Source organism: Drosophila takahashii, chromosome X (genome assembly GCF_030179915.1).
Source record: "Drosophila takahashii strain IR98-3 E-12201 chromosome X, DtakHiC1v2, whole genome shotgun sequence".
NCBI classification, from domain to species: Eukaryota; Metazoa; Arthropoda; class Insecta; order Diptera; family Drosophilidae; genus Drosophila; species Drosophila takahashii.
The window spans coordinates 4,086,164-4,110,712 of record NC_091683.1 but is presented as its reverse complement, the minus strand read 5'-3'; the positions used below and the strand labels follow the sequence as shown (position 1 = coordinate 4,110,712).

At 39.3% G+C, this 24,549-nt stretch overlaps 3 protein-coding genes across 9 annotated transcripts in view; 1 reads left to right on the top strand and 2 right to left on the bottom strand.

The window, feature by feature from the left end:
- Positions 1–15,971, bottom strand: part of chas (chascon) — a 29,923-nt gene extending 13,952 nt beyond the window's left edge. For 2 of the 7 annotated variants that reach the window (XM_017140591.3, XM_017140595.3), the window contains exons 1-5: positions 14,359–14,515; positions 11,327–11,480; positions 5,550–5,631; positions 1,114–1,283; positions 745–1,023 (exon numbers count right to left, since the gene is read on the bottom strand). In XM_017140591.3, coding sequence (XP_016996080.2) covers positions 745–1,023; positions 1,114–1,283; positions 5,550–5,631; positions 11,327–11,386 — 591 coding nt within the window. In that variant the 5' untranslated portion in view covers positions 11,387–11,480; positions 14,359–14,515. Of the gene's footprint in view, positions 1–744; positions 1,024–1,113; positions 1,284–5,549; positions 6,456–10,304; positions 10,683–11,326; positions 11,481–14,358; positions 14,516–15,833 lie in introns of those variants that run through there. The other 5 variants (XM_070219239.1, XM_017140592.3, XM_017140594.3 and 2 more) reach the window with 5 other exon arrangements.
- LOC108056694 (ubiquitin-conjugating enzyme E2 S) lies at positions 15,834–19,824 on the bottom strand. The gene is made up of 3 exons (XM_017140599.3): positions 19,300–19,824; positions 17,919–18,389; positions 15,834–17,395 (listed from the first exon to the last, which is right to left on the bottom strand). Exons 1-3 carry the CDS (start codon positions 19,306–19,308, stop codon positions 17,246–17,248), a joined length of 630 nt encoding a protein of 209 aa, XP_016996088.1. The 5' UTR covers positions 19,309–19,824; the 3' UTR covers positions 15,834–17,245.
- A 614-nt stretch (positions 19,825–20,438) lies between these two features.
- par-6 (partitioning defective protein 6) lies at positions 20,439–24,492 on the top strand. Its single transcript, XM_017140598.3, has 3 exons — positions 20,439–20,792; positions 21,790–22,018; positions 22,204–24,492. The coding sequence occupies exons 1-3, from the start codon at positions 20,718–20,720 to the stop codon at positions 22,938–22,940; spliced, it is 1,041 nt and encodes a 346-aa protein (XP_016996087.2). The 5' UTR covers positions 20,439–20,717; the 3' UTR covers positions 22,941–24,492.
- The last annotated feature ends 57 nt before the right edge of the window (positions 24,493–24,549 follow it).

The following is a 24,549-nucleotide window of genomic DNA, read 5'->3' as shown; positions in this document are numbered from 1 at the left end:
TTCAGACATTAATCTGACTTTTCTTAGTATTTTTAAAATTTTATATGAAAATTTTTTTTAATGTAGTGCCTGAGTTCGCAACCTATCTCTTAAGCTGAACCGCTCCTGTTTTCGTTTAACCCAACCGGTCTTGGGTGATCTTCTTCTTGTTCAGAGCAGAGAGTGGTGCAGACAATGAGCCACCGAACCGAACCACACAGCACCACTCGTGATGGAGATGAAAATATGGTTAAGCTGAAGCTCGGCCCGAAGATGAATAACACTCCACAGTGGGGGGTCGGAGGTCGGGAGTGGGAGCTACATGTAGTTCCACGACGACCAAGTGGAGGTTAAACCCATCAGGCCCCTTCTAATAAGAAAATTGGAGCTTTCCCCACTACTCCCCGCCAAAAACATCAATCATTCACGATCGTTTTGAAGACATTTTCCGCTAAATTCGCAGTAAATTGAATTTTCTTGATCAATCTCTCAAATTAGAGGGTGTTAAATAAAGCCAGCTTATAAATAAGTACTTGGTAATTTAGCTGCAATTTAGCTGTTACGAAAATAACAAATTTAAACTGATGTTATTTAATATAAATTGAAAAAAAAAACAAATTCAGAAGCAATATCCTAAGATTTAAATAGTAGGTACAATATTCGCTCCCAAAGGGTCTCAGAATTCTAGTAAAACATAAAATTAAATCTCTCTTGATTTAAAATACAGAATCAAGGGGCTTTAGGTAAAATTAGTTAGGGACTCACCTGATCAGTAAAGTCGCCGTGATGCTTGACGTCCTCCGTTTCGTGGTAGTCCTTGATCTCCTCGTGCGATATTACCCGCTTGTCGTCCGTCTGACGCACTAGTCCGTCCACCGGACGTGGAACCATCCGCTTGACCAGCTTCCCAGCCCCATCCGCCGGTCCGAAGACCTCTTGAATTTGGGCCAACTGCGTTTCATTTACGGCGCCCGCCTGCAGGGCGGCCACATCGATCAGCTGGGCATTGCCATCAAGGTCATCGGGCAGGTCAAGGTCGCGTTTCTAAAGGTTAAAGAAAATGCATAGAAAATTATATGAATATAAAATATTCAAAAAAGTAATCTGAAAGATTTGATGTTAAAATAAACTCACCTCAGTGGTTTCCGTCTCCTGCTTATCGGTGTCCTCGGTCGTGTTTGTGGACACAATGGGTCCCGAATCCTCGATCACCTTGCCATCCTGCAGCTTCACATTTCGCTTTACTCTCGTTTCGATCTGTCTGGTAGTTGTGAGTTCGGTCTTGCGCTTCGTTATCCACTCCTCTGAAATGGGTTTACGATGGAAATTAAGTATTTTTCAATATTATTTTAATAACTAATTTAAATATAAATAATAGTACTATAATATTAAATTTAACCCAATTTTAGTTTACAGTATTCAACATAATTTTTCGAATAAAACACACAAATTTTTCAAAGCTTTCCCCATATTTTTGGCTGCATCCCCAAAAGACGGCTACAAAAGACACAAAATTGGCAATATCAAGCTTGGGTTTAGACCAAAATCAAAGCTCTTATAAGCCGGGTTTTTTGTTCAGCGCTAAGCTAACTATTTTGCAGACAGGACAAGATGTTGCCTAATGGCAACTGCTTTTATTTTTTGGCACCAATTGCAACAGAGCCAACTGCCCAAGATGCCTCATTTGCATGTGGATAATGCCCATTTTGAGATCTACTCCGCCACTTCTAACAAAAGAAGTCGGTAGGGTGGGGGGCCCAAAGGGGCGTAAGGGGGCGTGAAGCGCTCCAGCGCATTCGAGCTGCTCGCCAAATTACGTAACCGTAAGACCAAGTTGGTCTCTCGGCTAACTGTGCTCTATACCTCCCAGTGCTGTCGGGTTACTTTTTTCTAAGAAAAAAGCTATAGTTAAATTAGGAGGAAAAAAAAGGAAATGACAAAAAATGAACCTACAACTTGGCACGTTTTTTACATTGCAAACTTTTTGTTTCTTTTTCAAAAAAAAACTTGCAATACTGATTTAGTTTCACATGGTTTTAAGACTATAAATCAAAGAGAAAAAAACTAGGGAAAGAAAATATATATATATAATTTTGTTTACAAATAATACAAATAATTTATATATTTTGAAAATTCAAGAAGGAAAAATTGGTTAATTCTATTAGTTCATAATAAACTTTTAAGCATAAACTTTTTTGGTCCTTCTTATAGCTTAAGCCATCTTTAATAAATCACAAAAAAAAATCTATAAAAAAATTATATATTTTTTAAGTAAAAAATTAAGCATTATTCAGGGTAGCAGCACTAACTCTTTTGTTGGGCAACCTGTACCGAAACCCCAAGCGATCTGGGAGTTGAGAGCCGAGAGCTCCGAGCACGGACATCCGACAAACTGGCCGGCGTGATTTCCCTGCTGCTTTTTTTTCCTACATCTTTTGGGTGGAAGCGGGGCAGGGTTTTTTTTTCGCTCCACGAGTGCCTGGGCTCCACTCTATATATCCATCTCCAAGCATTTTCATTTCCATTTCCCCATCTGAATCTCGGCTGCATTGAGATCGCTGGACCATTAAAGGTCGCTTATATAATCTATCTGCATTTGCAGTGGCAGCGGCAGCGGCAGAGGCAGAAAAAACGGCAGAAACCGAAACGAGACGTCGCGTTGTCTGGCGTCTGTCTGAATCTGAATCTGAATTGGAATCTGAATCTAAGTCCGCGACTTGCTTCGAATTCGAGCCCGCAATTGCAGTCCGCTGGGCAGTCGATCGAACTACAGTGTGGCCTGCCTACAGTGGCAAAAAAAAGGGTAGCTTAGAGATATAATAAAATATTATACACCCAAGAAAAAAACTTGATATAAAACGATGATCGATTTTACGTTATGTGGTATCAGTTTTGACTTGATATGCTCGAAATGTAATTTTAAGCGCGGTTAAAGCGATATGCCAGAAATTTACCATGCGCATATCGATTTGACCGCGACGTGTTTCTTTTTAACAAATCCGAAATTTTATAAATTATTTTATAGGATTTTTGTTGCCAATTTTAAAACAGAACACTTATTAAGTAATAAGTTTTGTTCTTTAAATGTTTTAAACTTTTTTTTTTAACATTTCGTTTTTAAAGAGGAGCCACTGTAAGCCTTTGTCTATTGTTCGACTATTTTTGCCTGACCAGACTGTTTATCTTTATCATTTGCGCATACTAAATACATATACATATCCGCATTGTTGCAACTGCTGCTGGTTCAGTTTTTCCTACCCCCTCAACCCCTCCACCCCTTTTTCCCTTCCATCAGGGCAGTCAACCACTTCATAAATAGCAACAATAACAATAACTACAACATCGACAACAACAATCACAATTAAGCAAACAAACGGCACAAGACGAAGAGGAAAATCGTAGGAAAATGTGGCCAGGAAAATTAAAAAAAATAAATAAGGGGCTCTTTTCAGCAGGTTGGATATCGGGTGCAATTGCATTCTCGGTTTCGTTTGCCATTGTTTCGATCCTAAGAAAAAAAGAAGAAAAAAAAACCGAACCAAAACCGATTCGCTTCAATCGATTGCGCTTGGGCTCTTGACGCTAATGTGAATTTATGTTACCCCGCCACGCCCACTTAACAAGCCTCGATTTCGATTTCAGCCGATTTCCAGCGATTTCCTCGCATTTCCACCGATCTGATCTGTCTGCAGGTCTTTCCACAGCACCCCAGCTATATTGCATTACATCTCTGGCTCCGATCAGCACTTGAACTAATTGTGGTATCGATTATGGCCTGTCAACCGATTCCCCCCTCCCCAGTCGATCGCGATTTCGATTTTATGGCCCCCCGAGCACTTGTCACTAGCCACACCCAGAAAAAAAATGGAAAAAACTAAGGAAAACACAGAGGAAAAATATCCCTGAAACTGTAAAAAAAAATCCCTAAAAATTGAACAAAACATCCTTAACATTTAGGAAACATCCCTAAAATCTAGAAAAACCGCTAAAATGTAACAAAATGTCCCGAACATTTAGGAAATATCCTTAAAATTTAAACACACAGGAAAAATATCCCTAAAATCATAGAAAAACCCCTGCACATATATGTAATTTATATTTTTAATTTTTGGAAATGGATTTAAAGAGATATTTTTGAAAGGAATTGGGCCAAGTTGACCTCCAAAAATTACCCATATATTTTCATATTTTTTGTATATTTTCCCCACTTTTCTTGGTGCAGCTAAGCAGATACTTCCTTTGCAATAAAAATAAAAATGGAAACCAAAAGCAGAGGGTGGTGTCGCGAGGTGGTGCACCAATTATTGTAATTTTTCCACCGCTTTTCCTCCCATTTTTGCATATGGCTTGTCAAGTTGCCTTGCGAGTTGATTTTTAATGATTCGCTAACGTGGGAAATCTTTTGCTTTTGCAGCAACACACATTTTCCTTGGATCATTTTTCCAGCAATTCAGTTGGCAGTCTTCCATGCATTTGCATTTTGTTGTTAGCCGCTTGTTATTTCTAATTTTTACACGTTTTTTACGGTTGTTGTGCATACATTTTTCAGATTGCCGCAAGTAATCGACTTATTGTTGCAAGTTGCCAGTTGCAAGTTGCTGCTGCTGGCAGTGGCGCCTTTGTGTTATGTTAATCACATAATTAAATCAAAACTTTCTATGATTTCCGCGGGTGGTATATGTATATAATTGAAAAGGCAGGGAGCGAAAGGAATTTGGGATTAGCTGCGGAATTATGAATTATGAATATGGAAATGGAAATGGATCGGAATCACATTTACACATAGCTTTCGCTTTCATTTCTCATCTTCTGTGGCCATCGGGTCGTATACTTAATGTGTGAGAGGTCAATTCTTTGGGGTGCAATTAAAATACAAATCTACTATTGCACAACAAATCCGCAATCGATAATCGAGTGAGTAATCCAGTGACGATGTCAATCCACTGGTATCTACACCCATCCATCAATATATCATCGTGTGCGAGGAGAACTCACTGTGATCTCACGCTGGTGGCAATTTGTTGGCCAATGTTTGAAGGCTTGGACATGCCAATGATGATGATGATGTCACTTGATTGGCTCACCCACGATCTGTGGAAGCAATCAAGTTCAGAACACTCCGACTGATCACTGTCTTGACATGAACTGTCAAACCCACTTCGTCACTGGGGATCTGATCACAGCGATCTGATAGTTAATCTAACTGCCTTTCTTGCCTAAGAATGTGTGATTTATTTAAAATCTAAGATTATCAACCAGATTAGTCTTAACCTGCGGTTATTTATTTAACCTCTGGTTATTTAAATTCTTTCTAATAAATACTTATTTTTAAAAGGATATTTATGGTTTCGATGTTATATATAGAATGTACAGCTAATTCCATTGTTTAATCTGAAGATTAACCCCCGGTTATCCATTTTGCATACCACGAAATATAAAGAGAGGTTATTTTTAACCCGTGGTTCCTCGAATTCTTGGGACCTTTTTACTGATAAAAACTTATAAGGCTATTGAAAGTTAAATTTTAACCTCTGGTTAGCCAGAATCTAGGATCTAGTTAATGAACTCACCTTCTTTGGTTATAGCTTCTGTATCGCAATTGCTTGCCGTGGCCTCGTTGCTCTCCTCGTCATCTTTGGGCTCGAATTCGACCTGCGAAGTATCAATGTCGTAGAAGTTAACGCGGGTCACGTGACGCACGTAGTCAGTGGTGCTGGTGGTGGTGGTTGTGGCGTTAGTAAAGCTCCCGTTGGGCAGTGACGATTGGACGCGGAAGATGATCGGTTGATTTGGGGCAGGGGCATAAACGTTCGATGGCCAATGGATGCCCAATCCATGGGTGCGCGGTGGCTTGGGCACGGCATTCGCAGGCGGTTGCAGGGGCAACCATCTTCCATGGCCAAAAACCTTGGGCAGTGGTGGTGCTGTGGTGCTATGACTATGACTAGGTTGCTGGGGGTAATGCTGATCCTGCTGATCCTTTTGTTTCTCTTTCTGTTTCTGGTGGTGCAACTGCAGATATCCAGCCGGAATGGCTGTGTCGCCCGTGGATGCCGATGAAGATTCATTGCTGCTCCGGGAATCTCCACTATTGGCTTGTGGTGGTTCTGGTGGTTGGAGTGCTTGTTGGTGGTGCTGATGATGCTTGGGTGGTGCGTGGGCGGGTTCGTGGGCGTGGCTGCTGCTGCTGCTGCGGCTGCAAGTGCATGGCGACAGTAGGAGGATCACCACCATTCGATCATCTGACGCGGTGGCGGTGGCAACGGTGGCTCTGCTTTAACTGCCGACTACATCTGCTCGCCCTCCTCATGCACCTCCTGCCCTCCAGTTCTCCGCCCAGTTCCCGTTCCGATTCCACTCCCGCTTCCAGTTCCAATCGCTCCAGTTTGTGGTATTGCTCGGCGGCAAGTCCAGAGCTCGCACCACATCGCAGAGCGCGATTCACGGCTCCAGCTTGCGATGATTAAGCCCGGATTCTGAATCGAAAGTCAAGGGAACCCAGCGCGCGAAGAGATAAGAGATGAAGAATGGCGAAATAGACAGGAGAATCAAGACCCTGGTTCAATTTTTGACTCTAAAAATCTACATAATTTAAGATTTAACCCTAGTTTAACCCCAGGCTAACCCTTACCATCTTGGCTTAATATTAACTGTAAGAAAGTTAGGATCCAGCTTTAAATTAGACTCTAAAATTCTACCTAAAGTCAAAAATTAACCCTAACTTAACCCTAGTTTAACCCTAGGTTAACCCTTATAATCTTTGTTTCATATCAACTGTAAGGAAATTAGGAACCAGCTTTAAATCCGAGAGCACAATAATTTTTAGACGTGCTATTGTTTATTTTCCATTCATAATCATATTCATATTCGGTTTCTGGATAGTTAGTACTCCTCCCTGCTTTTCAGTGGGCGTTAAGTTCGCCAAGCGTTAAGTTCAGAACGGTTCTGCGAGCTCATTAAGCCGCCGAGACTAAGGGCCATAAATGGATCTGGTATTTGAGCCAAGATATCTGCTTTTGTACACAGAGTCGATTCCACCCATCATATTTCTATTTTGTTTCTCTTTATTTAGTTTGGACAACAAAACCAAAATACAGGCCGAAAACCCAAAAGGGCAACGTGCACAGTTCAAGGCGGTGAAATGGAAAATGGAAGTGGAAATTCGGACAAAACAAACTTTTGGGCTCACTTTGGAATTAACTGGGCTCTCAAAAGGCGGCCAAAGGTCAGATCACCAGACCCAGGGCAACAAAAACAACAACAACTACATGGGGCTATGTGGCCTGTGAAAATGTTGTTGCCCTCTCTGATTGCAGTTTCTGTATTGGGGAATATAGACACCAAAAATATCTGGCTGGATTAAAATTCACTCAGAAATAAAAAATTTAAAAATAATAATTGTCAACCCAATTTCTTTATCATTACGAGATTCTATCTATGAGTTTCCTCTGAGGGCTATAAAATATTCAAATACTAACTGTTATAGCCCGTTTTTAACCATCATTTTAGAGATAGCAAACTAAATATCTGCCAAATTTCCGATGCTTCCTACGGATGTGACCCAGACGCCAAGAATCTCTCTCACAGAGGCCGCTCACAAATTCGTTGGTGCGAGAAAACGATTCTTGAATCGATAATTAGGCGAACGAACAATAAATTTCGACCGGGTTGACTGGCTGATTTTCGCTATTTTTTTTAGATTTTTAGCGGACGATTGACGGCGATGACGTCAGGCCGCCACAACAACACACACACAGTCTCTTAATTGTGCTGCAATTTGGCCATTTTTGTAATTGCTTCCGGTCAAATCGATTTGTTGTTTTGTAAAAGGGAATCGATGGTAGCCAAGCGGCTTTAAAATATGGAAGAGAAGCTTCTGTGTTCGGTTTGTCTGAATGCCGCTTAAGGCGATGCCTCCTCTTTTGTCACAGGCTTACTTGGGCTTAAAAAAAATTGGATGGGGGTGGGGTTGGTGGATCGTCACGCCCAGCCATGAGTCACCCCATTGAAAAATCTCGCTTGTTTTCGGGGGGAGCTTAGCTGGAGTTTTGGAGTTTGGAGTCGCAGCTTTGGCAAACTTTGACAATTCCTAATGCAATCGCAATGCCTTTTACTTGACCCAAAACAGCAACAGCAGCCAAACACTGAGAAAAGCACAAGAAGATTTGCTAATAAATGAAATAATTGCATTATTGGATGGGAAACATGGTCACACTGGTCACGTAGTGTGACCAAGAATTAATTTAAGGCACAGGAATCACTCAAATCCTTGGTAAAAACCCTTACTTGTAAATGAAAATTGGTTTTAACTTTATAATAAAATTTAAATTAATTGTGTCTTTTTTTTCCTGTGCTACGGCAGCAACTTCATGTATGAAGGCTTCGAGCTGAGCGATCTGAGCAGCAACAACACAAGTTGCAGCCGAGCCCACAAGTCACGCACTGGTCAACGACGAATAGGTATCCGAAAACAACTCCCAGCCAATCCCCCAGTCCCCAAAAAACCCCCCTGCCCCTGCCCCTCCTCCCAAAACCCCTTTTCCCACCGGCACGTTGTAGTTGCATTTAATTCACGCCTTTTGGCCATACAAAGACATTGAATTGTGGCTGCTGTCTAAAAAAACGCAAGACAGGCCAAAAGAAAAAAAGTGTTTCTCCTTTTAGAAGAGCGGGAAAAAATCTTAAATAGTTCACCCACAACAACCACAGACGGACAAACAAGTTGAACATGGCTCAGAAACAACAATAAACAACGAGGCAAACAAAACTCAGCCACACATAACCAGCAAACTAACAGAAAACTAACAGCCAACAACAACAAAGACAACAATAATAATAATGGCAGTAGAGAAAACAACAACAACTGCATTAGTTGTGGGTGCTAGTGAAAAACCCCACCCCCACCCGCAAACAACACTTCACTCAACCCCCTTTATAAGTCCATACACTGAGAAAACTAAGGTGTTATTAATTAATTTCAAAGATTTACAATGAGTTACGGGTCATATCATTTCTTAAGGTATTTTTAAGGGAGATACAAAAGGCATTTGAAATTTTTTTGAAGACCTCAACCAAATATATTTAGATTTTATAGGATTAACCCGGTTAAAATATTTTTTATGATTTTTTTTATTCAAAGATATAGTTTAAAGTATTTTGAAGACTTCAACCAAATATATTTTGATTTAATACGATTTTTCCCTGTTTAAATATTTCTTGTATAATTTTTTAATTTAAAAATCGAAACTAAAAATAATCATAAACATATTGAAATCGCCCTTTTTTGTTCTCTGTGCACTGTCCAACACTTTGTGTGCAGGCTTTGATTTGTTGTTATATGTGAGTGTTTCTCAGGCCTTGTTGTTATATTGCCTGATCTCTCGGACTTTGGGGGTCTCTTAATGGTGGGAAAATATTTACGTGGCCCCTTGAAAGGGGGGTAGGGGGAGCAAGTAATGCAGGGGTGTAGTGGAGGGGGCAACAAAGTTGCAATATATTGCACCAATATTACATAGAACTAATTTCCTGGGCCAACATTGCGTATACGCGATGGGCCATGTGGGTTCGATGATGCAACACGCAAAGATCAACAAAATGGCAACAAAATAGAAGTACAAACTAAATTGTTTGGCAAATATGCAGCCGAACAACAACAACAAATGTCACGACAACGAATGGGGCAGCAAAACGAAGCGAAAATATACGAAACGAACGACGAAGCAAAAAGCCCGAGTTAATGATTAATTTTTTGCACGTATACGCCACTTGGGCCGCGATCTTTCAACGGGAATGGGAATGGGTCGCATAAAAATATATATCTCTATATATTCTGCACAGCACAAAAAGTATCGCTTTTTAACGAGGGGAGAAATTCGATGCCTAGTTATTTACCATAATCTATTTTTCCAAATTCGTTGGCCCAGTTTCTTTAACTGGGTTTCTTGAGATTTAACCTAAGCCGGTACTCACTAAAAACTATTAATCTAACCTGTATTAGATGCTTTTAATATTATTATTTAAAAATTGAGGATTAAATCGTGGTGTTTTGAAGATCCCAGATCTCATTCAGCACTTCTTGCCTATTAAGAATTTAAAAACTCTAGTTTACTTTCTTTTAGTTTTAGAACAAACTAACATTTTACATTGTGTTAAGATATCTATGATATCAAGTTCTTGAGACCTTTTCTATATTTATAATTCGCTCATAGATCCCTTGAACTTTCATATCTACAGAATTTTATAGCCAAAATACTTGGTATGCCGACTTAAGAACAAGTTCTTTGGCAGGTATTTTTTCCCCGAGTGTAATTGAACCCCCTGCTCACCCTTCTCTCTATCTATCTCGCTCACTCTTTATCTCTTGCACTGTCACACTTTGCACTTTGCCTTTGCCATTCAGGCAATTAGTGCAAAAAACCACACGAACAAAAAAAGTCAAGTGCAACGCGACAATGAACAAACAAAAAAACAATAAAACAGAATACGAATACAATTAAATTTAGATCGATTCCGCGGGCCTTTCAATTTAAGCGGTTGTGTTAAATGAAGCGCCAACGAAATGGAAACCGAAACGGAAAAGCGAAAAACGAAAAACGCTGGAAAACCGAGAAACGGAAAATGGAAAATGAAAAATGGAAAATCCGAATGGAGAGCGCGATCGCGAGCGGCGTGTTCGATGGCGCGTCTGCGACTGCTGGCCGTCGGTAACTGCACCGTTAGTTTGTTACACCTGAGCTGAAAAACTTTTTTTATTTCTGTATTTTTTTTGTTGTATTTTTGGCCTCAGTCGCCGCCGCAGTCGCTGCCGACGTCGACGCCAGCAGCCATTCATTGTTTTTGCCCGCTCGGCGAGCTTTACTTTGCCTGAGCCACCTTACGCGATTAACGTGGCCCGAATGTGAGTACATTTCCAGCCAAACGGGGGGTACAATTGCGGTCAAAATAATGGTGGAATTTTTTCAAATTGAATTTCTTATGAAGATGATAAAAAAGGAAGTTCTCATACGGAATAATGTGAAAAGAAGCATTTTTAAAGGTGTCGAAAAGTATGCTGTATTATATTATATATGTTTGCATACTTTCAGACACCTTTTTCAGAATTTTTTCTACAAAATTTAACTTTTGAATAAATTTATTAAATATATACAAAATATATATCCTTAATATTTAGAAAAATCGAATACTTTTCATTTTATTTATTTATGAACCAATATAACAAACTTCATTTTTTTATATTTAAAAAATTCACTATAATTTTGACCGCAACTGTAAGTAATGTGATTGTAAGTTGCATGTGGGTTAAAGGGGTGGGCATTGGGTGGTTTAAGGGGTTCCATCTAGCACTCACCAGTTCGTTTTGTTCGTCTTTGGCGCCAGCTTTTGATTTGATGGTTTTGCTTAAAGCCATAGCGTTTTTTTCAGATTTTTCACATAAATATATTCGAATATATTTCGATTTCTTCTCGTTGACGTTGTTTATGTTTAACCTCCTCGTTTATTTTCTGTGGGACATAAATAAAGGGTTTTGGTAACATTGCAAATTAAAATGTCCACACCTAGAATTTATTTTATTAATATAATATTATTTTTTTTAGATTTAGTTGTTGTATTTTCGTGAAATACTTTAGTTAAACAGAATATTGTAGCTTTTTGAATGCATTGGTTTTCGTCTTCGCTTAGCCGAGACTCAAACCTGATTCTGTGCGGCTAAAAGTATACTTTAATTTTGAATTTCTCATAAGCGCCACTGAATCCGAAAGATGGAGTCACCTGATAGTATAATGACAATCCCGAATGATTTATAAAAATTATGATTTTAAAAGTTTTATGTAATAGATTTTAACGTGTTTTCCGAATAAGCTTGAGAAATAGAGAAAAGATAGATCAAATAATTTAAACTTGGCATGGTTTTAACGGCAGGACTTGCCAATGTTAGCTTCATCCTTGTTAATTTAACCATTGTAAAAATCTATGCTTGCCTAAGGACTATAATTCCTGTCGTTCCCAGAGCTTGCCATTTTAATATTGTACTTCTCCGATCAATCACCCCCAGCAAATTATAAAGATAAAAAGGTGTTAAGTGGTTTATTATTGAAGCTACGGTTTTTATTTACCTGCGAACTTTTTAATAACATTTATAGTTGTAATGATTGAGGCTAAACAATTTTCGTATATTCGATTGTATTTCGTTAGGCTATCAAAGATCTATAGAATCTACAGATTAATAATCTCCTTGACTTTATGCTTAGTTCTTAGGCTCGGAATTCATTTTTCCCTTTAGGTTTAATATAAAAACATTTTTTTTAATATGTTTAGGAAAAATCCCCGATTTGCTAGATTAATCTAAGGATCAATTTTTTTTTTTGTCATCTCCTTGACTCGGATTTTGGGTTCTCCACTTCTGCGATCTTTAGCATCGGCTGATCATTTGGATAATTGCTGCTCTCAAACAACTTTGAACTGGCGGAGAACTGCCCACTCGCTGTTTCGCCGCATAGTTTTGAACGCATTTGGTCAAAATGAGTTTTAGTTTTCGTTTTTGGCCAAAGCCAAAGCATTTGGAACGCCTTCGCCTGGCGACCCGCCCCCGCCTGTTAATGAAACTCAAGCGTTCTCGAAACAAAAAACAGAGTCACAAACAAAAACCTAACAAGAAACCGAAACAGAAACATACAGATTTAAACACAATAATACTGTTGACACACAAACGGGGTTTGGAGTCAACAAATCTACAAAATCGGAGGATTTTACGATGCTTGACGTCAAGGCGATCCGTCTAAATGCACAGAGAAAAACTGATTTCAAAAGGAAGATGTAATAATAAATGTTTGATTTTTTAATTGTTATATTGGTTATAAAGTGGGTTTTGAAAAATATTTATTTATTATAAATTTGTAATCATCATACCATAAAAATCTAAGAAAATTCCTTAAGTTTTATATCACATATAAAAATCTTTAATCGTTTAAAACTTGAAAATGTCAAAAGAATTCACACTTTTTTTCCCTGTGTAGATCTCCGAATCAATTTGCATATGTTCACATATTACAAACATATGGATTTAGCCATGTCTGTGTATTTGGACATATATCAAATATTGATAGCTGCTCAAAATGACGAAATGAGCGAGTTATTTGCGCGACTTTACTTAACTCATTCTTGATGCTGTTTTCTTTCTTTCTTCGACCCACACAATGCTAATATATATATATACAATATAGAACCGCGATCTGTGTTTGTGTGGCAAACATAAAGTCGTACTTGTCAGTTTGTCATACCTGTGACCACAGTGCAGCATTCCTAACACGATCGCTCCTCAAGGCGCTTTGAACCAATCGAACTCGATTCGATTTCATTGAGTAAAACTAATAGATGGCCGATATGATAGTTTGGTGAATGAGTTAATTAACGAACTAATACGAGTGTTTTTATAGGCACGTTCTTTAGATCAAATTAGTAACATATCTATTACGAAGTGGATTTATCAATGAACCTAACATTTGTACGACATTTATATATGATATAGATTAATAAACTGGATACAATTTAGCTTTTATCCCTATATTTCACTGCTAGATTAACTGATCATATGCAAAACATATTGGGACGATCGTAACGAAAGCAACCTCGTCATCGATTCGATTCCATTCGAATCGTTCGGATTTGTGCAGCTAATGGCAAAAACAGCCCACGTCCGCTGGCTATATATGCACCATATAAACGGTATCACGTACTCGCACTTATACGGATATGTTCTAGTTTGATCTTAGCCCGCGATGAGGATGCTACACAAGGTCACGCGGCACTCGGAAAAAAAAGGTGTCATAAATCCATACATTTTGAAAAATCTTTTTGAAAAAAAATTATTCTTGGAATCTCCAAACGTTTATAAAAAGAAAACTTGTATGTGAATGTTACTTTTCAAACTGATTCGTTTTTCTAAACACTTGACACTGGAAACTGATCATCACATATTATCGATCACTTAACAAAAACAAGAAAAAGAAAAACAAACAAGTAAAGAGTTTAAGAGATGTGAATAGAGGTGTTTGGCAAGAGGGGAGTTGGTCAATTAGCCAACACAACATACACACATGGGCAGCTGGGCAAACAGATGTTTTCAAAAAGGCCAATAGGGCGCCAGATTGGACGCGAATGGGCAGTGGGAACACGCGCTTTTGGTTCTTTTGAGCGGGAAAAGGGTATCCTTCGAAGGTTATCACGTGCCAAATGGGCGTATACTTGATTGATAAGCAATTTTGGGTTAGCAAGGGCGTTTTCTAACGGATTCTTATGGGTTTTCGGATTATTTTGGGCTATATTATTTATAAGGTATGCGGCAAAAGCACATCAATGCATCCGTATCCGATGGGCACTCACTCACTCACACAGACGCGCACATTTGGAGCCGAAGAGAGGATCGAATCGGTTTGAAATCGCGTTGTTTTTGTTATTTTTGTTGGAATTTTTGTTTTTTTATTGTTTTGGAGCAGCAGCCCCAGCCAAATGGTTTGTTGCCAGATTCACAACTGATCTACCTGCTGCCATTGGCTTTTTGCCTTTGCCGTTTGTTATTCGCTTTTCAGTTGTTGTTGCTTAGCTGTAGCTGTAGCCGTAGCTATAGCTTTAGCTGAAATTGGCGATCGCCGCCGCTCCCTCTTGGCGCAAAACCCCTCCCCACACATCCCCCCTTCGCCCGCCATAGATCGGCATTTTCCATTTTGCGGTCGGATCTGCTGGCCATTCATTCAAGTCCGACTTCGGAGAGCCAAAGAGAAGAGAGAGAAACAGAGCCCAGTCCGAACAATCGAAATCGAACTCAGTCCGAATCTGAATCGGAGATTTCGAAGAGAGCCAGGCTAAACACTCTAACCATAATCCGGGGAAATCTCTTTCAACAAAATTTAGTTTTATTCTAAGATCTAAAAAAATATTTAGTCTATTTTGGTTTGAAGATTTTCTTAATAATATATTAAGGCACCTTATGATCGGATTTTATGTGAAATAAAAAAAAATATATTTTTTAAAGTATTATAAGACTACAGAATGTAAATAAAGTTAGTGATGGATAAAGCCTTTTAGATACACAAAATGCATGAAAGGGTATTCCATAGTCGGTGCCCCAGCGAAATTCTGGTTCTGGCTGTGCGACAATATTTGGTTCGAGCGACAAGTTGCCTGAAGGTTAGACCCGATCCGATCCGACCCGATTGGAATGTTGGCCCGGCTCAAAAGCGTTGGCGGTTAGACAAAGTCAGGTAGAGAGTGGAAGCGAGAGGGGAAGAACCGCACACACCTACTCAGACCTCAGACCCACAGTCACCACACCACGACAACAAAGAGAGTGTGTGTGTGCAAGTGTCTCATGACATTTCGCAGAATCGCGGGAATCGAGAAACTCCCCAAAACAGAGATAAACTCTTCCGGTGGGCGGTGGGCGGAAAGGGAAGGGGAGTGAAGCGGAACTAGGAAATGCCTTTTGTTATTGGCACGCGCTACGTGATCTGGAAAACCAAGTGCTAACAATTATGCACGGAAAAAATCAGACGACCGATAGATAGTACTATCATTATACACATGTTTTGATATCCCAAAACATCAGATTTAAAAATGGTTTTGGAATTTGTTTGGATAGATTTCCTTATCACTCTGGAATAATTCTATAAAAATTTCGATTTTACCAACGTATTTGCGTTATAAAAGGAATAATTACTAATTTATATATAAAAATATCAATATCTTTAGGTATTTTTATGATACAAATTATAACTTTAAAAATTTATAATATTCATAGAAACAAAGATCTAGTTTTCGACAACACAACTACTACACAAATTCAATATAAGGTGACTTACCCAAAAGATCCACGCTCGATTTCTGAAAGATACTTCTAAACTCCCTTCATCGTCCACGATTCTAAGTCTTGCTTTTCCAAACTTGCTTTTGTTTTGAAATTGTTCTTGGAATTTTATTCTTTTTTATTGCTTTTTTACTCGTCGCCCTCGTGTTGTGTGTATTTGTTGTGTGAGCTTGAAAAGGATGTTTGAACGAAAGGAGAGAGAGCAGCAGGCGAGAAAGATATAGCCGTATATATATAGCAAACGGCAGGACGAGGATATCCCATGCACTTATCACCGTGCCATTCCGTTCCGCTCCATTACGATCCGTTTCGTTTCGCGTCGAGTGTTTTACATTTATAGGTAAACTTAAGGCTAAATCTCTACAGAATGTGCAATCGATCTTTTACAGTTTTTCATTAATAATTTTATGTATTTTTTGTGTGATTTTGTTTGTTGGATGCGTGGTTGTTGTTTTCTTTTCTTTTCTTTTCTTGTATCTTAAACCTAAGCAGGACAATTGAATGTAACGAATCGAAATTTATTAATTTTAAAACTAAGTGGATACAATTTTAAAAAGACACAAAAAAAATATAAGGAGTAAGTTTAAGTTTTATGGGGGCGTTCGTACATTGGCGATATCGAATACACATTTGTTTTCTGGTTAAATTGATTAAACGAAGGATCACCCAATATACGGACAGACCCCAAGTGATCGGTAATAATGCTCATTAAGGTAAGTTGGTGATGTTTTGTTTTTGTTTTTAAGAGAGATTTGGGCAGGGTGTGGGAGTTGGGAGTTGGTGGCATGTATGAGGCGATATTGTTCTCCTTTTTTCTTTAATCTAATTACATAAATTATGCTAGGATAGCTCATGAGCGTGAAGAAAAGAGAACTACATAAATAACTTGGGAGATGGTTGCATTCCCCATTTCTCTTGGTTTTTGTTTGTTTGTTGGTTTGTTTTGTTTTGTTTCTACATTCTACGCTCGGTTGACAGGTGCTGTCACCAAAAAATGTGGTTTAAATAATCGTATATGGTAACTGGATGCACTTTTCTTTGGAGTGGTTCTTTATCTCTCTCTCGTTCCACCGAAATTTCGCAGCTTTAACTTCCGTTTTCGATATTAGCCTTCAATGATGCGGTTTCGCTTCCCGGGTTTCATCGTTCTTCCCTTTCCTCCTCAGTTGCTAAATTTTCTTCTTTTTGTTTTGTATCAGATCAGTGTAAAATTTCATAGCGCGCCTGCTCCTATAAATTCACCATGCTAGCTTCGATCCTGCCGCCATTCAAGTGGTTGTTTGTGGGGTTTAACGCTCGCACTCATCCATCCCTTATCATCTATCATCTAGCCATCCTCTCGTATCCTGCTTACTGCTTACTGCTCCTGGTTGATTAGCTAGTCCATGGAACTCCGCCTTATGCCTCTCATAATCTCTTCAGCATGCGTTTCTTCTCCTTGAGCAACTTCTCCTTCTTCTTGTCCTGCAGCTTCTTGTCCAGGCCCGCGTGCTTCTTCGTCGAGGGTCCATCGTCGTCTTTGGCATCAGCAGCAGCGCCTGCACCGCATTTGGCGGGCTAAAATTGGATGGGAAAAGGAATGTATTAGCAATTGTATATTTAATTCGATTTTTGCCTACTCTTGGCTAGCAATTTATATTATTTTACGGTAACATATACATTTTGTCTTAAGAAAATTATAAGAAAGCATAATATTTTAATATATTTATAATATTCATGAGCCCTATTTTTACGGAATGCGTTTGGTGTAACGCAGTAAAGCTATCACAAATAAAAATCATGTCGGAAATGATTCAGATGATTACTCAGTGTGATAAATATTTTTTTTGACGAAAGATCATGACTCAGTTCAAAATTATTACAAGTTCGAGAACTGAGATTGGAATTTTCTTTTGGAAAAATATAAAAAAGTCCTTATAATACCCTCATAAAAAAATCGAAAAATTTCCTTAAAATCTAGAAAATTTTTCTATATTCAAAGGCAAATTTTCTGAAAACAAGAAATTTTTTTTCTATTTTCAAAGGTAGTAAATCGGCCTGGCGAGATTTCTAAAATTTAGAAATTAATTAATTAATTCACCTGGGCATGGATCTCTGTCATCATGCGCGCCCGCTGCGAGTAGTCGTCGTAACGCTCCAATAGCATCTTGCCGGCCTCCTCGTTCAGCGCCGATTCCGGATTCGGTACGATCAGCAGGCATTTGATGGTCAGCAGAATGTGCTTGATGCCCAGATCCGGCTTCCAGTCCTTCTTCAGTGTGTTCACGCAGATCTCCCCGTTGGCGGCGACATTCGGGTGAAAGATCTTGGTGAGGAAGTACGCCTTCGGCGGCGTCTGCGGGAAGTCCTTGTTCAGCGTCAGCTTGACGCGGAAAATCCCGGCGGCGTACGGAGTGCCAGCAGGTCCGTCGATCAGCGCCTGAATGTCCGTCACGTCGCTCTCGTTGATCAGCACCTTGATGCCCTCCGGCGGCGTGGTCTCCATCTCCTGCAGCTCCCGCATCACCTGCCTTATCGTCTGCGGCGACAGGTTCTCCACATTCGAATATTGCTGAGATTGGGAGGGAAATTATTAATATTAGAACTGCATGGCTTATTGGTAAATTACTAAGCTATCGGAGGTCAAGTAAAGAACATTTTTATACAGTTACTGGTACAAATGAGTTATTATGATCTATGGATGTGGCTTAGGGCTAATTTTGAATACTCTCCTTAAGAAATTGCTTTCTAAACTGGTCGTTTAGTATGTTTATTTTGATTATTTCTTTACTCTACTGAACTCATGGTATATTTATATTATATATATAGAACCCTCGTCAAAATAACCTGCATTACTGTACCATACCATACTCGTAAATATAAATATTTATCAGTAAAATGTGTCTTAGGACCTATGTATGTGCTCCCAGTAAGGTATGTTAAATCGTATACATGATATTTCTAGAACCCTCGTTATAAGAACCCCCATTACTATACCGTACCATACTCGTAAATATAAATATTTATCAGTAAAATGGTTTCTTAGGACCTATGGGCTCCCAATAAGTCGTATAACCTACAGAACTCCTAATGTCAGCACTTTCTGCTCATTTTTAGGTAGGAATTGGAGTGCTTATCAATAAGAATGGCTTCTTAGGTTCTATGTACTCCCAATATCCAAAGTATGTATTACATATAGACAGGGGAATTTGTTTATCCCACCGAACTCCTATTGTCAGCACTTCCTGCTCATTTTTATATAGTGTATATAGTGTTTATAAATAAGAATGGCTTCTTAGGATCTATGTACAGTATTACTTATAGACATTTGTTTATCCCACCGAACTCATGAACTGCACTTCCTACTTATTTGCTGATCACAGTCAGAATTCTTATTGCCAGAATGGTATCATATGATATAAGGGTTACCCAAGGTGGTATGCTAACCATACTGGATAATTGGATAAATTTGTTTATCCTACCGAACTCATGATGTCTGCTTCCTTCTGCTCCTGCGTGTGTGTGTGTGTGTGTGTGTGCGTCCAAAGGGGCCTGCGCTGGTGTGCGTGAGAGTCGGTGTCTCAAGGTTTCGGTTTCCGTTCGAGTTTCGTCAGCTTATTCCTGCAGCTGAGCTCTTTGGGCCGCCGAAAGTCCCAATTTCACCGCCTTTTCCTTTTCCCAGCTGGCTCGGAAAAGTGGCCAAAATATTTGTGTGCCGTTGTTTGGGTTTCTGTTTTCGCACGCTCTCCTCTCCTCTCCTCTCCGCGCCTGTATATATGTATATATTTACTGTATGTGTGTATATATAGCTGTGTCCGAAATTCCCGTTTTCCGGATTTCCGAGCGACTGGGAATTTTGTTTCGTAGCTTGTTATTGTTTTGAAATCGATTCGCTCGCCTTCGCCGTTGTTGTTGTGTGCCTTTTCTCGTCACATTTAAACAAATTCAGTTGTCTAATTGCACACTTCACGCTCGACAACAACACAAACACACAAAAACAGTTTCCATTTTACAGTAACCCTCGTCGCAGTCGCTGCGCTACAACTGGGGCATGTGCGATTTGAGTGCCCGTTTGATTTTGGTAAGGAATTCCGAACTTTATGGGCTCGCTAGCTAAAGATAGGCTCACTAAAACTGAACATTTATGTGAATTTAATATTTATTCACCGCTAAATGCCGGTAAAATTGGGTTTTAAGTGTTATTTCCAGTCCTTTTGCAGTTGCAGCGCATCCGAAAGTCCACCTGGCGCACACAAATAAACTGTCTCTACACTAATGCACCTTTCAGGGCTGCTCTGGCGTCATCGATATATCGATAGCAAGCCAGTAGACTGTTTTTTTTAGCTTAATTTTAAATATTTGTTTCGTTTCATTAAGCCCTTAAAAATAGAAAGATAAGGGTAAGAATGAAGTTGTTTAAATAATTCTTCAATTAACTATGTATTCCAAACTCTAAGAAAACATAACAATCGAAATAGTTATATATTTGAATTTGAATTTCGGGCTAGAGATGGGCCAATCAAACGATAGGTGTGTGTACATGCTATGTCACCAACGGCATTCGGTATATTTCAGTATTAAAAAGTACATTTCGCAGAGCCGGTCACACAGCATTGGAGGTATTTTTCGCGGCCACCACTAATTAATACCACACAAAATACCACACCTCCATTTCTTTTATTTAATTAGTTTTAATTTAGATTTCTAACTCTAATTTAAATTACCCCGGTGCACTGCGGTTTGGTTCGGTTTCGGTTCGCATCGGTTCGTATCGGGCGATTCGGTTCGATTTCGATATCGATCCTGAAGATCAGATCAGAGGCAACTGTGTTTTGTGTTGTGTGTGGAGGAGAAAACTGTGTGCACTTTTGATCGGATATTTGGCTTTGGATTGGAGAAAATGTCGAAGAACAAGATAAACACAACGTCCGGCGTGGCGGCCAGCGAAACGAATCTGATCGAGGTGAAGTCGAAGGTGAGTCCTATAGGGTTCGTAGCCCCCGGAATCCCCGCCTTTGCCGACATCCACGCCCCTTTCTTCGCCGCTGAGCTGCTGATTCATGCGCACAGAAATGGGATTTACTAGTTGGATTCGAAATCGGAGGGTTCTGAGATGGGGAGTTGTCTGAAAAACCTGCAAAGGTTGAAATATTTCGGTTATATAGTATTCCCCATCTGTTGATCTTCACTACCAGTTGGAAATGCTGGGTTTTAAGATGGCATATCATTCAACAGGCTACTAACTACAAATAAAGAGATGATTTTTCTTCCCTTAAAAGTATCTGTTGATTTCGAAAACCACCCTGTTTTCCTCTTTTTCCACTGATAGTTTTCATGTCAGTAATATCTTCCACACCTTATAGCAGGTATACGAACATTGTAGGATCTTCTACAGCTCTAAAAAAAGCACTTTACAAGATGATTTTAAGATTATAGGATTGGATAGGGTTGAACCGAAAAAAGTTAGGAAAATGGTTTGCTTACAAGGGAATCAACAGGTTATACCGAATACAAACTAGTAGACTTACTTGGTAACAAGAATAAGATTCTAATTTCCAATCTCTAATAACCAATCTTTAAGTTTAGGATTCAAGATTGTAGGATGTGTTGAACTAAAAAAGTTAAGGAAATAGTTTCCCCACAAGGGAATCAACAGGTAATACATAAAATAATAACAAGAAATATAATAATATTTGTAAACACTAGTCTACAATCTCTAATCTCTCATCTAATAAGATGGAACTAAGATTATAGGATGGGTTAAACCAAAACAAGTTAGGAAATCAACAGGTATTACTAACTAAGGGGCTTATTTGGTAACAAGAAATAGATATCGCCCAAGATGAATTCAAAAATATAGGATGGGTTGAACTAAAATCAACAGGTGATACCGAGTACAAAGTAAGGGCTTTTTATTATATTATAACAATAAATATATATTAATTTCTAATTTCTAATAACCCATCTTCAAGTTTGATGCGGAGTTCCGGCGGTGGAGCTTCAAACGGAACGAGGCGGAGCAGAGCTTCGACAAATTTGCGGCCCTCATCGAGCAGCTGCACATGCTGACCAACATCCAGTTTCTCATACTCTACATCGATCCGCGGGACAACGATCTTTTGCCGATCAACAACGATGATAACTTCGGCAGGGCCCTAAAAACAGCTCGTCCTCTTTTGCGGGTCATCGTTCAGCGGAAAGGTGAGAAGAATTTCCTTGAAATCTAGAACAATCTTTCTTGAATTTTCTTCATCTAGAAAGGTTTTCTACATTCAAAGGCAAATTTTCTAAAAACAAGAAATTTGTTTTCTATTTTCAATGGCGAGATTTCTAAAATTTAGAAATAGTATATCATATAATATAATATTTATTTCCCCTCCTTACAGACGACCTGAACGAGTACTCTGGCTTTGGGACGATGAAGCCGCGGAACCTCATCGGCAGCATACTGATGGGCCACACGCCCGTGAAGACCAAGGCGCCCTCGATATCCATACCGCACGACTTCCGCCAGGTGTCGGCCATCATAGACGTGGACATTGTGCCGGAGACGCACAGGCGGGTGCGTTTGCTGAAGCACGGCAGCGACAAGCCGCTGGGATTCTACATCCGCGACGGCACCTCGGTGCGGGTGACGTCCAGTGGGCTGGAGAAGCAGCCGGGCATCTTTATATCCCGTTTAGTGCCGGGTGGCCTGGCCGAAAGCACTGGGCTGCTGGCCGTCAACGATGAGGTGATCGAGGTCAATGGCATCGAGGTGGCCGGCAAGACTCTGGACCAGGTCACCGATATGATGGTGGCCAATAGCTCCAATCTGATCATCACCGTCAAGCCGGCCAATCAGCGCACGCTGACGTCCACGCATCGCGGCTCCTTCTCGCGGAACAGCCAGCTGTCGAGTGGGTCACATCACACGAATAATACCAACACCTCCGATGAAATCGAGCACGACGATCAGGATGATATCGTGGATCTGACGGGCGTCACACTCGACGAGAGTCCCACGTCCACAGCCGCCGCCGCGCCACCGTTAAGCTCATCGCCTTCGTCACACCAGCAGGCAGCCTCCAATGCGTCCACGATAATGGCCAGCGATGTCAAGGATGGAGTGCTGCATTTGTAGGATCGATCGAGAGGAGATATATAGCACACCCAGCAGCATCCAGAGAACTCAAGCAACGGAAAAGGCGAATTCACAGCAGAGGATTTTTAGTTTATCAGACTTAACCTTTCCTTAAGATCGAATAAGTTCGTTAAACGCAAGTCAATTATTTAAAGTTATACAAGTTAGGCCAGCTAATCACCGATCGATTATATATGGCTCACTTACTAAGGCAGGATTTTTGAAGAAATATTTGTAAAATCACTAGAGATTTCTTCAAAATTCCCAGTTATTTAGTAGGTGAGCCATATATAAGATGCGATTATATGCATAATCATACGACTTTACCCCCATACATTCCATACGAAACACACACTCAAAGTCATATTCATTTGCACGTTTTTGAATGCAGTCCCTTGTTTTTATCTTTTTCCTTGGCATATATATATGTGTATTTAAATTTGTAAGATTTACGTCTTGTTATTTTTTTCTTGCTTGTTGCATTAGTTTAGAGTGAGACCGCTGAGGAGAGAATGAGATAGAGAGAGAGAGCATCAAATGCAGAAGGCAGAGAAATTTACTTAGCCTATTCGAATTCAAGAATTCCGAAACTGAAAAGGCAATAATTGTAAACATAATCACTAGACATCGAATTTTAGGTGAAATCTTTTTTTTTTATATAGTTTAAAGCCACATTTGATTGGTTACATTTTTTTTTACAAAAACCTCAATTAAGTTTTGCCTAAATCTAATTATAACTTAATAAATTAAATTTATAACCAATCAAATGTGGCTTTAAATCGTATTTAAAAAAAAAACGATTTTACCTAAAATCTGATATCTAATAATCACACATGCGAGCACGAATAATTTATAACCAAAACATTCCATTTTATGTACTTTACCAAGTCGAAACCCAAAAAATGTACGGTTCTTGATTTGCTAGACTCCTTTTTAATTTTTTTTTTGGCATTACTCATAATATTTGTTTGGTTTATTTTAAATATTGTACTTTTTGTAATTTTAACTTTTGTTTTTCGTAAATGTGTCCAATACTCGTACAAGTTGTTTGTTGTAATTGTCATCATTTAGAGTTACGGAGAAAAAAGAAGAAAAACGAGGAGATGAAGTTAACAAAACGATAAAGAAAAACAAACGAAACACCAACAGCGCCTTCGCCTTCAAGAGAGCAATTCGATACTTTTTATATATATACAAGAGAATATATACACTAATACGATCTATATGTTGAATACGTATCCCCGTAGACCTAATTGAAGTCTGTATACGCTTTAGTCAAATCGAGAAAAGGCCGATCTGCCCGACTTGAAGTTAACAATATCCGTATTTATGAGACAGCAGCGAATCTGAAACTATATCCCCTCATCATCACCATTCCACATATCCTTATACTGAACCCAAGCAATCTGAATCCCCGATTCCCAAGCATACGCATATACCATATATATAACAACTGAAAAAGACCGAAAAGCGAAAGATCACGAAAGAAAAACTTATATTTTGATGTATGTATTATTATTTTTTAATAAACCTAAGTAAACTTGTAACCGAGCTTCTGCGCAAATGGAGTTTTTTCTGGGAGGTTGTAATGTAAGTTTATTGATTATAT

Excerpts from the sequence above, each read along its gene's own strand:
- LOC108056694 (XM_017140599.3), bottom strand. Across the intron at positions 17,396-17,918 it reads TGACAGAGATCCATGCCCAG|CCCGCCAAATGCGGTGCAGG; the intron begins GTGAATTAATTA and ends ATCCAATTTTAG.
- par-6 (XM_017140598.3), top strand. The coding sequence starts at position 20,718 with ATGTCGAAGAACAAGATAAACACAACGTCCGGCGTGGCGGCCAGCGAA. Across the intron at positions 20,793-21,789 it reads TGATCGAGGTGAAGTCGAAG|TTTGATGCGGAGTTCCGGCG; the intron begins GTGAGTCCTATA and ends CCCATCTTCAAG. Across the intron at positions 22,019-22,203 it reads GGTCATCGTTCAGCGGAAAG|ACGACCTGAACGAGTACTCT; the intron begins GTGAGAAGAATT and ends CCCTCCTTACAG.